This window comes from Natrix helvetica (genome assembly GCF_964273705.1).
Source record: "Natrix helvetica genome assembly, chromosome: 5".
Lineage (NCBI taxonomy): Eukaryota > Metazoa > Chordata > Lepidosauria > Squamata > Natricidae > Natrix > Natrix helvetica.
The window spans coordinates 96,776,379-96,788,220 of record NC_138551.1 but is presented as its reverse complement, the minus strand read 5'-3'; the positions used below and the strand labels follow the sequence as shown (position 1 = coordinate 96,788,220).

The window sequence follows — 11,842 nt, the reverse complement described above, 5'->3', positions numbered from 1 at the left end:
AGAAAAATAGTTGGGATGTTTGTAGAAGATGGGTCTGGTGCAGAGGTGGTATTCAGCAGGTTCTGACCGGTTCTGGAGAACCGGTAGCGGAAATTTTGAGTAGTTCAGAGAACTGGCAGATACCACCTCTGGCTGGCCCTGCCCCCATCTATTCTTTGCCTCCAGAGTCCCCGCTGATCGGCTGGGTCTTCTTTTGTTGCCCTGAGCAGGTGAACGGAGCTGGAAAGCAGATTAGTGGGGTGGGGGAAGGGATGTTGCAGTATCCTTCCCCCAGGAGTGGAGAGGGAATGGGGATTTTGCAGTATCCTTCCCCTGCCATGCCCACCAAGCCATGCCCACCAAGCCACGCCACACCCACCAAGCCATGTCCACAGAATCAATAGTAAAAAAGTTTGAATCACTGGTCTGGTTCACCAGCCATTTCCATTATCCTCCCTCCCTCCTTCTTTCTCTTTCATGACAGTCGCACTGAAGATTTACTGCTTACATAGCCAAAATAGCCCTGCCCACAACAAGAAGTTTATAGAAATATCAGTTTTTTAAATCAAGCTCTCAAAATACAGTCCACTGAGGAAGTTCAAGAGGGCAATAAACTGGCAAGAGGAAAGCTGGGTACCAGCTTCCGTGGCAAGGATTTCATTTCCACTGCCAAGCAGTCGTCTTCCCTTCAGTTTCTCAACCACAAAGAAATCAAATTAGAACAAAATCCCTGTGAAGAGGAGCTGCAGCCTTCAAACATCTGGATGGTTGTTCGCAGAAGGAAATCCCCAGTATTATTGCCACTGCAATAATGAGATTACTATTATGTTACTGCAACACTCTCCCAAACAATGCTGTGTAGTAATCATGGTCTGTAGCAGGGGTGTTAAAGTAGATTTCATTGAGGGCCGCATCAGGGTTGTATTTGATCTCAGAGGGCTGGGGTGGGTGTGACCAGGGTGGGCGTGGCCGTCACTCCTGTCGGGGGAGCCTGCGGCAGCCCAAGCGCTCTGCCAAGCTCTATTGCCAAGATTCCCAAGCTCTATTTTCGGCTGCCAAGGCTTCCTGCAACCTTCTGCCAATGAAAACGGAGCTCGGAAGCCTGTTTTTGCTGGCAGAAGCACTGCAGGCCCGTCCTTCGCTGTTTCCGTAGGCCAAATCAAAGTACCCTGCAGGGCGAATCCGGCCCCCGGGCCTTGCCTTTGACACCCCTGGTCTACCCTAACTGCATAATTTAAAGTTAATTGTTGTTTTTAGACTGGAAACACATTCGAAAACTTCAGAGCAAAAAGTGAGTGCAGACTTACCCTAGATACAAAAATGATAGGTATAGATATAAATATCCGCTTATCAGAAAGAGAGCTACCTTCGCAGGGGAATTCTGTAGAATCCCACCGTGTTCCTTCGACTCAAGATGATGCTGAAGGCTGATGTTTTGCTTTGTAAGTAGCACATAAACTTCCTATGCCACTTTTTTTTGTAAAAAAAAACAACTTACATTTGAAGGCTCAGGGAGCCTTCTGGATATCAAGGGGCACAAATGCTACTCATGGGCACCATCACAGGATAATCAAATCAAAGACTGAATTCCAAGATTGTCTTCTTGGAATTCAGCATCACATATTCAAGGGAGGGGGGGAGAGTTTTATTTTTTTTAATGGCATTCTCTAAGATTAAAAGCATGAAAACAGAATCAGATTAACATGCTAAAAAATTTCCTTCTCAAGTTCAGGAGACATTCAAGAAGCTTTCACAATTCTCCTTTTGTAATAACTATTTTTGTGCTTGTTGTTTCCCCAAAAGATTAGATTGAGCACAAATTTGCTTTAAGTCAATCAATCTATTAATCAATCACATAATGATAAACAGGATTTGCTTGCCATCTTTTAACAAGCTAGTGACAGGATGAAAGCACAAAATACCAATTTCTAAAGGTAAAAGTATGAACAAATGCAATTTTACTTTAGACATTCCTGTTGTTCCCCGTCCTCAGACAACTATAATTCTGTGATCAATGCATCTTAACCATTTTTGCTTTGCTCCATTCCCTAACTGTGTCAAGCAATGAGTGTCCCATCACTCCACAATGAGTGATGGGGAAATCTTCCTGTTCTTTGTTGCTTGAAACTCTGGAGGGAAGGGAAAACATCCCCATTAAGTTGCTCCTCTGAATATCAGGGTTGGGCTGCTACAGCTTCACCCGGGTTCGGGAGAACCCGTAGCTAACGTTATGGGCAGTTTGGAGAACCTCCAAATCTAACCCCTGGCTGGCCCCTCCCACCATGCCTCTCCCAGGAGTCTCCACGCAGCCCGTTTTGGATGTGAGGTAAGTGCAGGGGCAATGCAGAAGCTCGGGGAGGGAAAAAAACAGGCCTCCCAGAAGTTCTGGAAGGCCGGAAACGAGCCCGTTACTGGCGTCCAGAGGGCGTCCGAAGCCCGGGGGAAGCAGTTTTCAGCTTCCCAGAGGCTCAAGGAAAGCCTCCGGAGCTCGGAGAAGGCAACCCCCCCCCCCCCGCCGCCGTGGTGCAGGAGGCTGACTAGGCCACGCTCACCATGGCCACCCCCACCCAGCAACCAGGCAGAGAACCCCTCACTAAAACTTTTGAAGCCCACCCGAGGCCATCCCTCATGCAATTCTAGCTTTCTTACATAAAGCATCAGAAAAAGGGGAGGACTTGTACAATTGGCGAGCATGGCAACCAACCTGGGAAGGAGACCAATGATAAACCATTCCAAACCTTTGCTGGACTAGTTAAGACTCACTCTGTTCTGAATGCCTTACTTTGAGGCTGATCTCTGTACGCTTACTTCCAAGTGAACAATATTGTACTCAATTTTGCCTTGGTTGTCAATGATAGCCAAACCTTTTGATGCAAAATCAGTGGTTTTCTCTAGCACTCTGTTCTTTAGCCCTCCTGCTTAATCTCAAACCTTTTCAGCTGCTGCTGTTGATCTATTTACAAATATATCCCAATCTTAAATTCCCAGGGCAACTAATAAATGTCAGCTCAGAAGTTTTGCTTATGATCAAATACTGTTCCACTTTTCATCCACCATATTGATTTTGTGAAAATATTATCCGTAACGGGAAAATTACCTCTTTATCACTGCTGCGCTTTTGGTACATTTCTTCAGGACTCTCTACATAATCGAGTGTTGCAAAATGTCTCGGTGATTCTGAATCTACTTCAAAACAACACAATGTCATTAAAATAAATGTATGAAAAGAACCAAGGAGAAAAAAAAAACACAACCTTTATGTGGATCAATTAATTTAGAACAGTATCTTATTTTGCTAAACAATAAAGCAAACAAACTACTGTGGGAACAAATTTAAAGAACAATGATTAAGCCCATCAAAACACTCATAAAAAAAAAAGAATTTCTATTCAGCAATTATCATTTAATGTTGCTGAGGAAGGGTGCTTAACTGCATGCAATAATACTGACACATATACACTCACCCATATATATATATACAGATAGATGTATAAGGTAAAGGTAAGGGTTCCCCTCGCACATATGTGCTAGTCATTCCCGACTCTAGGGGGCGGTGCTCATCTCCGTTTCAAAGCCGAAGAGCCAGCGCTGTCCAAAGACATCTCTGTGGTCATGTGGCAGGCATGACTAAATGCCGAAGGTGCATGGAACGCTGTTCCCTTCCTACCAAAGGTGGTTCCTATTTTTCTACTTGCATTTTTTATGTGCTTTCGAACTGCTAGGTTGGCAGAAGCTGGGACAAGTAACGGGAGCTCACTCCATTATGCGGCGCTAGAAATACGAACCGCCGAACTGCCGACCTTTCTGATCAACAAGTTCAGCGTCTTAGCCACTGAGCCACCGCGTCCCTGGTAGATAGATGCATGGATGGACATAAAACAGATACTTCACAAGAATTGAAAAATCCGTTCCTAGACGTTGGGTTTATTAATGTTGTTCCTTGAGGATGATGCAAATTACAAGAGTTTTAAGCTGGTTTCCATAAATAAATCACCTTCTAAATGATGGCATTTGGGACAAACTGCTTTGATGTTGATTAGAAGGATAGCAGAAATGATTTCTCAGTAGCTGAGCCAAGTCCTGAAATGTAAGCAGGGCAGGACATACAAGGAAAAGAACGAACACAGTAGAGGGGGATTAAAAAAAAAAAACAGGAAAGGAAAAAGAGGTAGAAATGGTAAAGTACATCCAAATACAGCACCCAGAGTATGTCCTGAGTTTCTTTGGAAGGGGGAGGGGGTTCTTGATCATGTTGGAGTTGTGTTAAGAAGCAAAAGGAAAATTACCAAACACATTTGCAGCGTCCAAAACAATTTGGCTGAGTTTCAAGATTCAGAAAGTGGCTCATCTTATGACAATTATCTGAACAGAAGAGACATTTGGGAGTGGAGATTTTTTTTTCTTTAGTGCTTGCCCATGTCTTCCTGCTTGACTGAGGGCTAGTCTGGACAAGGATGGATTTCTTGGGCACAGCTGAGGAAACTGCACTGATGGATTCACAAGACATTTCGAGGAAGCTTGTATTTCCTTTGGCAGACTCTTTTCCTAGCCATCTCCCTTGTTCAATGGTGGGAATCAAATTTTTTTAGCAACCAGCTCTCTGCCTGGTTGCTCTGTGGGCCTTCCCAAGCTCCGGAGGCTTTCCTTGAGCCTCCAGGAGGGCAAAAAAATCCTCTCCCGGACTCCAGAGGCCCTCCAGAGGCCAGAAATACGCCCATTTCCAAACATCCAGAACTTCAGAGAAGCCCATTTTTTGTCCTCCCAGAGCCTCCGTGCGGGCCCTGCATTTATGTGTCATCCAAAACTAGAGACTCCTGGGAGAGGAGGGGTGGGCAGGGCCAGCCAGTCCTTGGCGTAAATTATAAAATTAGCATCCGGTTCCCCCAAACTGGTCCGAACCGGCTGAATCCAACCCCTGCTCTTGTTATACCCTTAATATTGTTACAAGATTGGGATGAGGTAACAGCTAAATTGGCAATATCCTTTTGTGCCAATTATGTTTAAAAAATCTGCAAGTATTGAAGGGTTAATATCATAAATACAGCAAGTTAAGAGAAAGTATGCTTGGAGCTCTATTCCAAAGTCTTCCAGTGAGGCTAGATTCCCTTCTTTCTTTCAGTCATCCTCAAACTGGGATGCAATTCCTCTCACACTAAAAAAATCAAATCTCTTCCAACAGGAGTCCATGTTGATTGGCTTGATGTGTGATTTTGTGACTGCTTGGTAAAGTCCTTTCTCTTTTGGGGATATTTGTGGCTCACTTTCAGCACAATCTTTTTCTCGCAATTAATTAATAAATTGTAGAAGTTTTCACAGCTTTCTACTTTCCCATTAGTGAAACATGACCACAAAATAGGTGGAATAGTAAAGCTTTGCATTTGGAAGAAGGGGTGTGAGCAGTGTAGACATTTCCCTCCTACCTGATGCAAATCTCTTTCTGTAAACTTCATGAAGTGGAATGTATACTAAAACTGCTCCAATTTTGTGAGCATTCTGACCTTATGAATAGTTAATTGGTAATCAACTACCATGTTTCCCTGAAAATAAGACTGGGTCTTATATTATTTTTTGCTCCAAAAGACGCATTGGGGCTTGTTTTCTGGTTAGGTCTTATTTTCGGGGGGAAAGAGTACTAAATGCATTCATCCAGTTCACAATTTTAACTGGGTCTTATTTTTCAGGTAGGGCTTATATTATGAGCATCCTGAAAAATCATGCTATGGTTTATTTTCTGGCTGGGTCTTATTTGGGGGGAAACAGGGTAATATTTCAACAAACATTTGATATAACTCTAAGCCATTTAGAATCTATTAAATAGGTGGCAATAGAATACATGTATAATTTAAAAAAAAACACTATTTGTTCCTGCAATAAAAAAAATCCCTTGTGTTTCATGTTATTTTCAGTCAAAGAATAATGAATTTTATCTTCGTTCTGAATTTTGATTTCTAAGACATTAACTATCTCACACAATTATGTGAGCTATAATCTTCTGAACATCCATGACAGCTTCTCATCCAACTCACTTATAAAACCCAGAAGGCCAGGGACAAATTTTCTGACATTTCACTTGCTTCTTCTCTAGAACTAGGTGAGAAGAGATGAATGAGAACTCAGAATAAGAACCCTGCACCAGCTCTTCACCCACGTAATTGTCTTGCCCTCCAAGACAGAATGAAATAGCTGGTTAACAAGTAATAGCATGGGAATGTTGTCAAATGCTTCGCGCTAAAGCAAACCCCTCGAGGCCTCAAATTGTCCCATAAACTTATCATGGAAGTCATTCATTTGAAACTGAATAAAATTGGCTTGGCAAACATTGTTTTGACAAACCAATTACCAACATCTGGTAATATTCACATTGTTTCCAAGCTACTTACAGACTTTAGGATCTGCTCTAGAAGGTCCCCAGTCTGTAGTTCCCAAATTCTCTTCTTTCTCCTCTTCAAAATGGAGGTAACATTAGCTTTCCTAATGTCACCCAGCACTTCATATAATCTTGGGAATATATTTGATAAACTTTACAAAGTTTGATGGTTTTGGCAAAGCATCAAAATGTTCTTTCAAAACTCTGGATGAATTATTCTGGATGTGGAGGTTTAACCTCATAAACTTGGATTTCTGAACAGAGGCTATTTAAAAAAAGACACAGAAAGCAATTCATCTTCCACTTCTATTGCTTCTGGTCCTTCTGAAGAAAATGAATTTTTGATTGCTATATTTCCAATCACAGAAGTCTCACTAATGCTGTGACACCAAACCAAGGAGGAGAAATGATTTAGTCAACACACTCTAAATCAGGGGTCAGCAACCTGCGGCTCGGGAACCATATGTGGCTCTTTCCTTCCTTTCTGCAGCTCCCTGTCGCCAGTCGGCACCACAATTTTGAGAGGAGCTTCCGGTTTGGGGGGGGGGGGAGCAGGGCGTTCCAGGAGGAGATTCTATGACAAGGGGCGGGTTTTCCAGTGAGTTCCACAACTGATAGAGCTTCCAGTTGGAACAGGTAGAGGAAAAAGGATGCCGTGCAAGGAGGAGACTTTATGATGGGAAAACCGGACTTCTGGTCGGCTCCAGAATTGAATGGGGGGCGGCTTCCAGTTAGGACCTTTGCGGCTCTTTGAGTGTTTAAGGTTGTCAACCCCTGCTCTAAGTTAATGACAGTGTGATCATGATCACAATATTAAGGGTTCATACGACAATGAGCCAAAGATCTGTGATCTCATCACCCTTTCTTTTATGCAAGCTGCTGTTAGATGCAAAAATATTCAAACTTTTATTTGAATTATGACATGTGGAATCTTGGTATAAGTGCAATACCGTGCTACGCATTTACTCTTTACAGTTTGATCACAACAATGTTCACCTTTACCTTTTGTGGATGCTGAACTGGACGGACGCTTCAAGCCACTCAACCCTTGAAAGGGGATATCTCCTCCTTCCAAAACACTTTTATAAATCAGTCTTTCATTTCCCAGCCCAGTGGAATGTCCAAATTCTGTTTCCAACTCTTTTTTTACAGGATGGTAGCTGGTATATAAGAGGGAAGACATATTTTCTCAGCAACAGCAAATTATTAAACAAAATACCTAGACAGACACTGTCAATATTCTGGTACCCCAAGAGAACTGCTCAAGGCACCTCATAAGTTAAAGACAAAGGTTCGCCTCGCACATATGTGCTAGTCGTTCCCGACTCTAGCGGGGCAGTGCTCATCTCCGTTTCAAAGCCGAAGAGCCAGCGCTATCCAAAGATGTCTCTGTGGTCATGTGGCTGGCATGACTAAACGCTGAAGGCACACAGAACGCTGTTACCTTCCCACCAAAGGTGGTCCCTATTTTTCTACTTGCATTTTTACGTGCTTTCGAACTGCTAGGTTGGCAGAAGCTGGGACAAGTAATGGACGCTCACTCCGTTACGCGGCGCTAGGGATTCGACCTGCTGAACTGCCTTTTTGATCAACAAGCTCAGTGGCTTAGCCAGTGAACCACCGCATCCCAAGGCATCTCATACTTCCAATTAATTTCAGGAGTTGCACAAAAGTATACACTCCATGGCAAGCCTTTTATGATGCAGATGATTTGGGTCATCACAAGACAGAAAAATGAGTGGAATAAGGCATCAAATGAAATGCTTTTAAAAAGTCCAGTCCAGACCCTCACTAAATTCAAATATTAGAATACCCACTTTTTGCCATTTAAAATATGAAAATAAAAAATTAACTATTTTTTTTAGATTGAATTATTTTTTGATAAGATTTAATATTAATCTTCTGGTGTCAGAACCTGCAATGAGTTCAAGTATATTTTGGGGCAGGAAATTTCTCTGACTTAGGTTGACTCCCTCTTCCTACAATTCTCCCTTTATTGGAATTTACTGCTCTCGATTTACCAATACAAACAATCTGTCTATCTCTATCTTTGCCACTTTCCACTGAGCATCTGAACTCTATCAGACAAGTGTAATTAACCCCTATGCCAGTAATGGCTAACCTTTTTGTTGTTGTGTGCCGAAAGCGCGCACGCATGCATGCCCACACCCATAATGCAATGTGTGCGCGACAAACCCTAGACACCCCGGTGCATGCACAGTTGACTCTCCCACCCCCGCACCCTATTTTGGGCCTAGCAGGCCTCCCTGAAGCCTCCTGGGACCAAAAATGGGCTGTGAGGGGGAGGCTTGCTGCACCCTGGCACACCCATGCGTGGATGACCCCCCTGTGCATGCGTGCACATCTCCCGCATGCACACCCGCACGTGCGCAGCAGAGACCCGAAAATCAGCTGACCGGCGGGAAGCACGCGCGCATGCACAGTGGAGCTGAGCAGGGGAGACAGCTCATGTGCCCGCAGATGCCATAGGTTCGCCATCATGGCCCTATGCTTTTTCAAAGGAAACAAAGTGCTAGATCAGCCATAAAACAGACATAGGGATGCTGATTCAGAGAAACAAAGGCCTTGGGAAGCAAATCAGGCCCAAGTTCTTCCCATCGTTAGAGTCTGCTTCCAGCTCTGCTGACAGCTGGCGGGCCACAACACCGAGCTTACATTCAAAAGAATTAAGGCACGTCAATCTTAAATTTCTTTCTCATCTCCTTGTCTCTTTCAAGGCTAAACAGGCATTGCTTATCTGAGCAGTATGCTTTGTGTTGCTCAGCTGAGTCCAAAGGATTGATTTAAAAAAAAAACACCTGATCAACCCTAAATCTTTTATTCTAAACTTTTCAATTAGCACGTCAACGGCCTTTTGTTCATATTAACTTTAAGCCACATGGATGAACAATATCCACTGCATCCCATAAATTTAAGGAAAGGACACATGCAATTCCTATCATGACATGCCATTAATAACCCTGTAAGGCCTAGAGATGTATTTCCAGCACTCAAAACATGAACTGAAACATCAAAGAAATGTTTCAAAACTTACGGAGACAAATGCTCTGAAAGAGTTTCCAGCGGTGGGGAGCTCGCTGCATTCTGCAAAAATCCAGACAAAGAAGTAGTTACTAAAGGACACTTTAAGCTAAAGCGGAAGACAAAATATTATTAACCTCTATCTAGAGCTCAGATTTTTATTATTATTATTATCAGGTCTTATGCCGGATTCTGAAATAGTTAATAATCTGGATTTCAGATCAGAGAAAATCAGAGAAAATTCATCAAATGCATACACTCCATACTGTAGACATAAAGCTAACTTTTTTAAAACAAATATGTTTAAACTTAATCAAAATATAGAGTTTAGGTTTTAAAACTAAATTGAACTTCTACAAGCTGGAAATAAAAACAACTCGGCAATATGATTTCTTTATATTTGTCTAGGCAGTATATAAAAACAAAATAGCTTCTGAAATGCTGATTAGAGAAAGGCTGGGGAAAAAGTGAACATGCATTTAAAAGACGCTCTTTTAAAGGATAAGCAGAATGGTCATATGACACTTACAAGCATAAAAATTATGTATGAATGAATAAGCAAGTAACAGATTTCTATTCAAAGGGTTTCTGAGTGGCTGTGATTCATTGTGGCATATATTACATTCAGAAAATAAAGGAAGTTCAGCTTCAAACAATGGACACAGAAGCCCTATTCCTCATTACAGCCCTTCCATCAACCCTTAGTCTCATGTGAAAATGGAAAGATTCAATGGAGAACAGGAGGTGGTGAGAAATTTGTGATATTTCCCTTCAATGGACAACAGATTGTCCCAACTGCCAAAGTGGAGCTAGGAACCTCCTGATGTCAGGCCTGCAGCCATCTTTTCCTTTGGATCTTTGGCCTGCCACACTTTCTATTATTCTACTATGCATTTTCTACTGTGGGAAAATGGGAGGGGGGATTGTAGGAGTGAGATGTGATGTAGCCATAAAAAAATTCTTTATAGAAAGTCAAGGTCATCCTTTGTCTTTGCACCTCTGCACCTGAGCAGAACTGGATGGGTGGAACTCCCAGTGTGGCAGTGGAAGATTGGACCATGTGATGGACTTGTGGGTGTGGGGGAAAGATCTTGAACTTTCAACTAGCTGGGGAAAACCTGGAAGCTTTCAGTTTCGGGTTTTCCCAGGTGTGCCAACATGGCTCTCTTAATAAATTGGAACTTTGAGCAATACTTTGCCTTGGACTCTGATTTACTTTTGGATGCTATTTGGAACCCTGACACCTGACATAACAGACAGCAGTGCCAGTCAACTTGCAGATTTTATAGGTTTTCCTCATTAGAACAAATGAAGAGGCAAGAAGGCACTGCAGATTGGAGGCAGGAAGGTTTCCATTTCACAGACATTGTCAGGAAGCAGTCATCCCTCTAGCAATTTTTTTAAAATGTCTTCTATTCAGACACTGTTAAAGCAAAGTAGGGATCCTTAACCTTATTGTTTCCTTGGACTGGATCTGATGATACATACAGAATACAGAATAACAAAGTTGGAAGGAACCTTGGAGGTCTTCTAGTCCAACCCCCTGCCTAAGTAGGAAAATCTACACCACTTCAGACAAATGGTTATCCAACATCTTCTTTAAAATGTCCAGTGTTGGAGCATTCACAAACATACCCAGTTCCTGCAACCGTTCTTCATATGTTTTAGTCTCCAGTCCCCTAATTATCTTTGTTGCTCTTCTCTGCACTCTTTCTAGAGTCTCCACATCTTTTTTACATCGGGGCGACCAAAACTGGATGCTGTATTCCAAGTGTGGCCTTACCAAGGCATTATAAAATGGTATGTACAGTACGTATAGAGAACTGGGTTTCCTTATTCTTAAATTCAAAACTTCTGCAGTTCTCCTAAATTTGCCTTCTATCTGCTATTAGCCTTCCTCTGCCATGTTGTCCTGTTCTCTGGTGGTTCACAGCAATCTCCATCACCAAACAGAAAATGGCAGGAAAGAAGAGAATACACAGTATGGGGTTGACACAGTTTAGGATTGTATCTGAAGATGACTATTACATGCCACTAGTTATACCGATTACCATAACTGGGGAATGGTTAGCCAACAAACAAATACTGTAGGAGTAAGACACCCCTAGCACCTCTCGGTGTGTGTGTGTGTGTGTGTGTGTGTGTGTGTGTTCCAGCATAACTCCGGAACGCCTGGGCCACTGAAATGAAAAGGACTGAATTATATCTATAGTGTCAAGTCACAGTACTTTTGATAGTGATTGTGTGAATTTTGGATTCAAGTTCTGTTAAGATACAGCCTGTTGTGCCTTAAAGTGACTTTTACTGGACAGCACAGTGGAGTTGCCAAGGTAACAGCTTCGCAGTACTCCACAAGGGAGCTCACGCTAATACAGGATTGTGATAAATACATACCCGGGCTACACCGGGTTATCAGTTAGTTGCTTATAAGAACAGGTGATATCCAGCAACATC

The 11,842-nt window shown here is 42.6% G+C and overlaps 1 protein-coding gene across 13 annotated transcripts in view; it reads right to left on the bottom strand.

Moving 5' to 3' along the window:
* Positions 1 to 11,842, bottom strand: part of SORBS1 (sorbin and SH3 domain containing 1) — a 134,963-nt gene that overhangs the window by 15,691 nt on the left and 107,430 nt on the right. For 11 of the 13 annotated variants that reach the window (XM_081953752.1, XM_081953754.1, XM_081953744.1 and 8 more), the window contains 3 exons: positions 9,402 to 9,451; positions 7,349 to 7,506; positions 3,077 to 3,165 (listed from right to left, as the gene is read on the bottom strand). In XM_081953752.1, the coding sequence (XP_081809878.1) occupies positions 3,077 to 3,165; positions 7,349 to 7,506; positions 9,402 to 9,451 (297 nt within the window). The remainder of the gene's footprint in view (positions 1 to 3,076; positions 3,166 to 7,348; positions 7,507 to 9,401; positions 9,452 to 11,842) is intronic. The other 2 variants (XM_081953749.1, XM_081953748.1) reach the window with 1 other exon arrangement.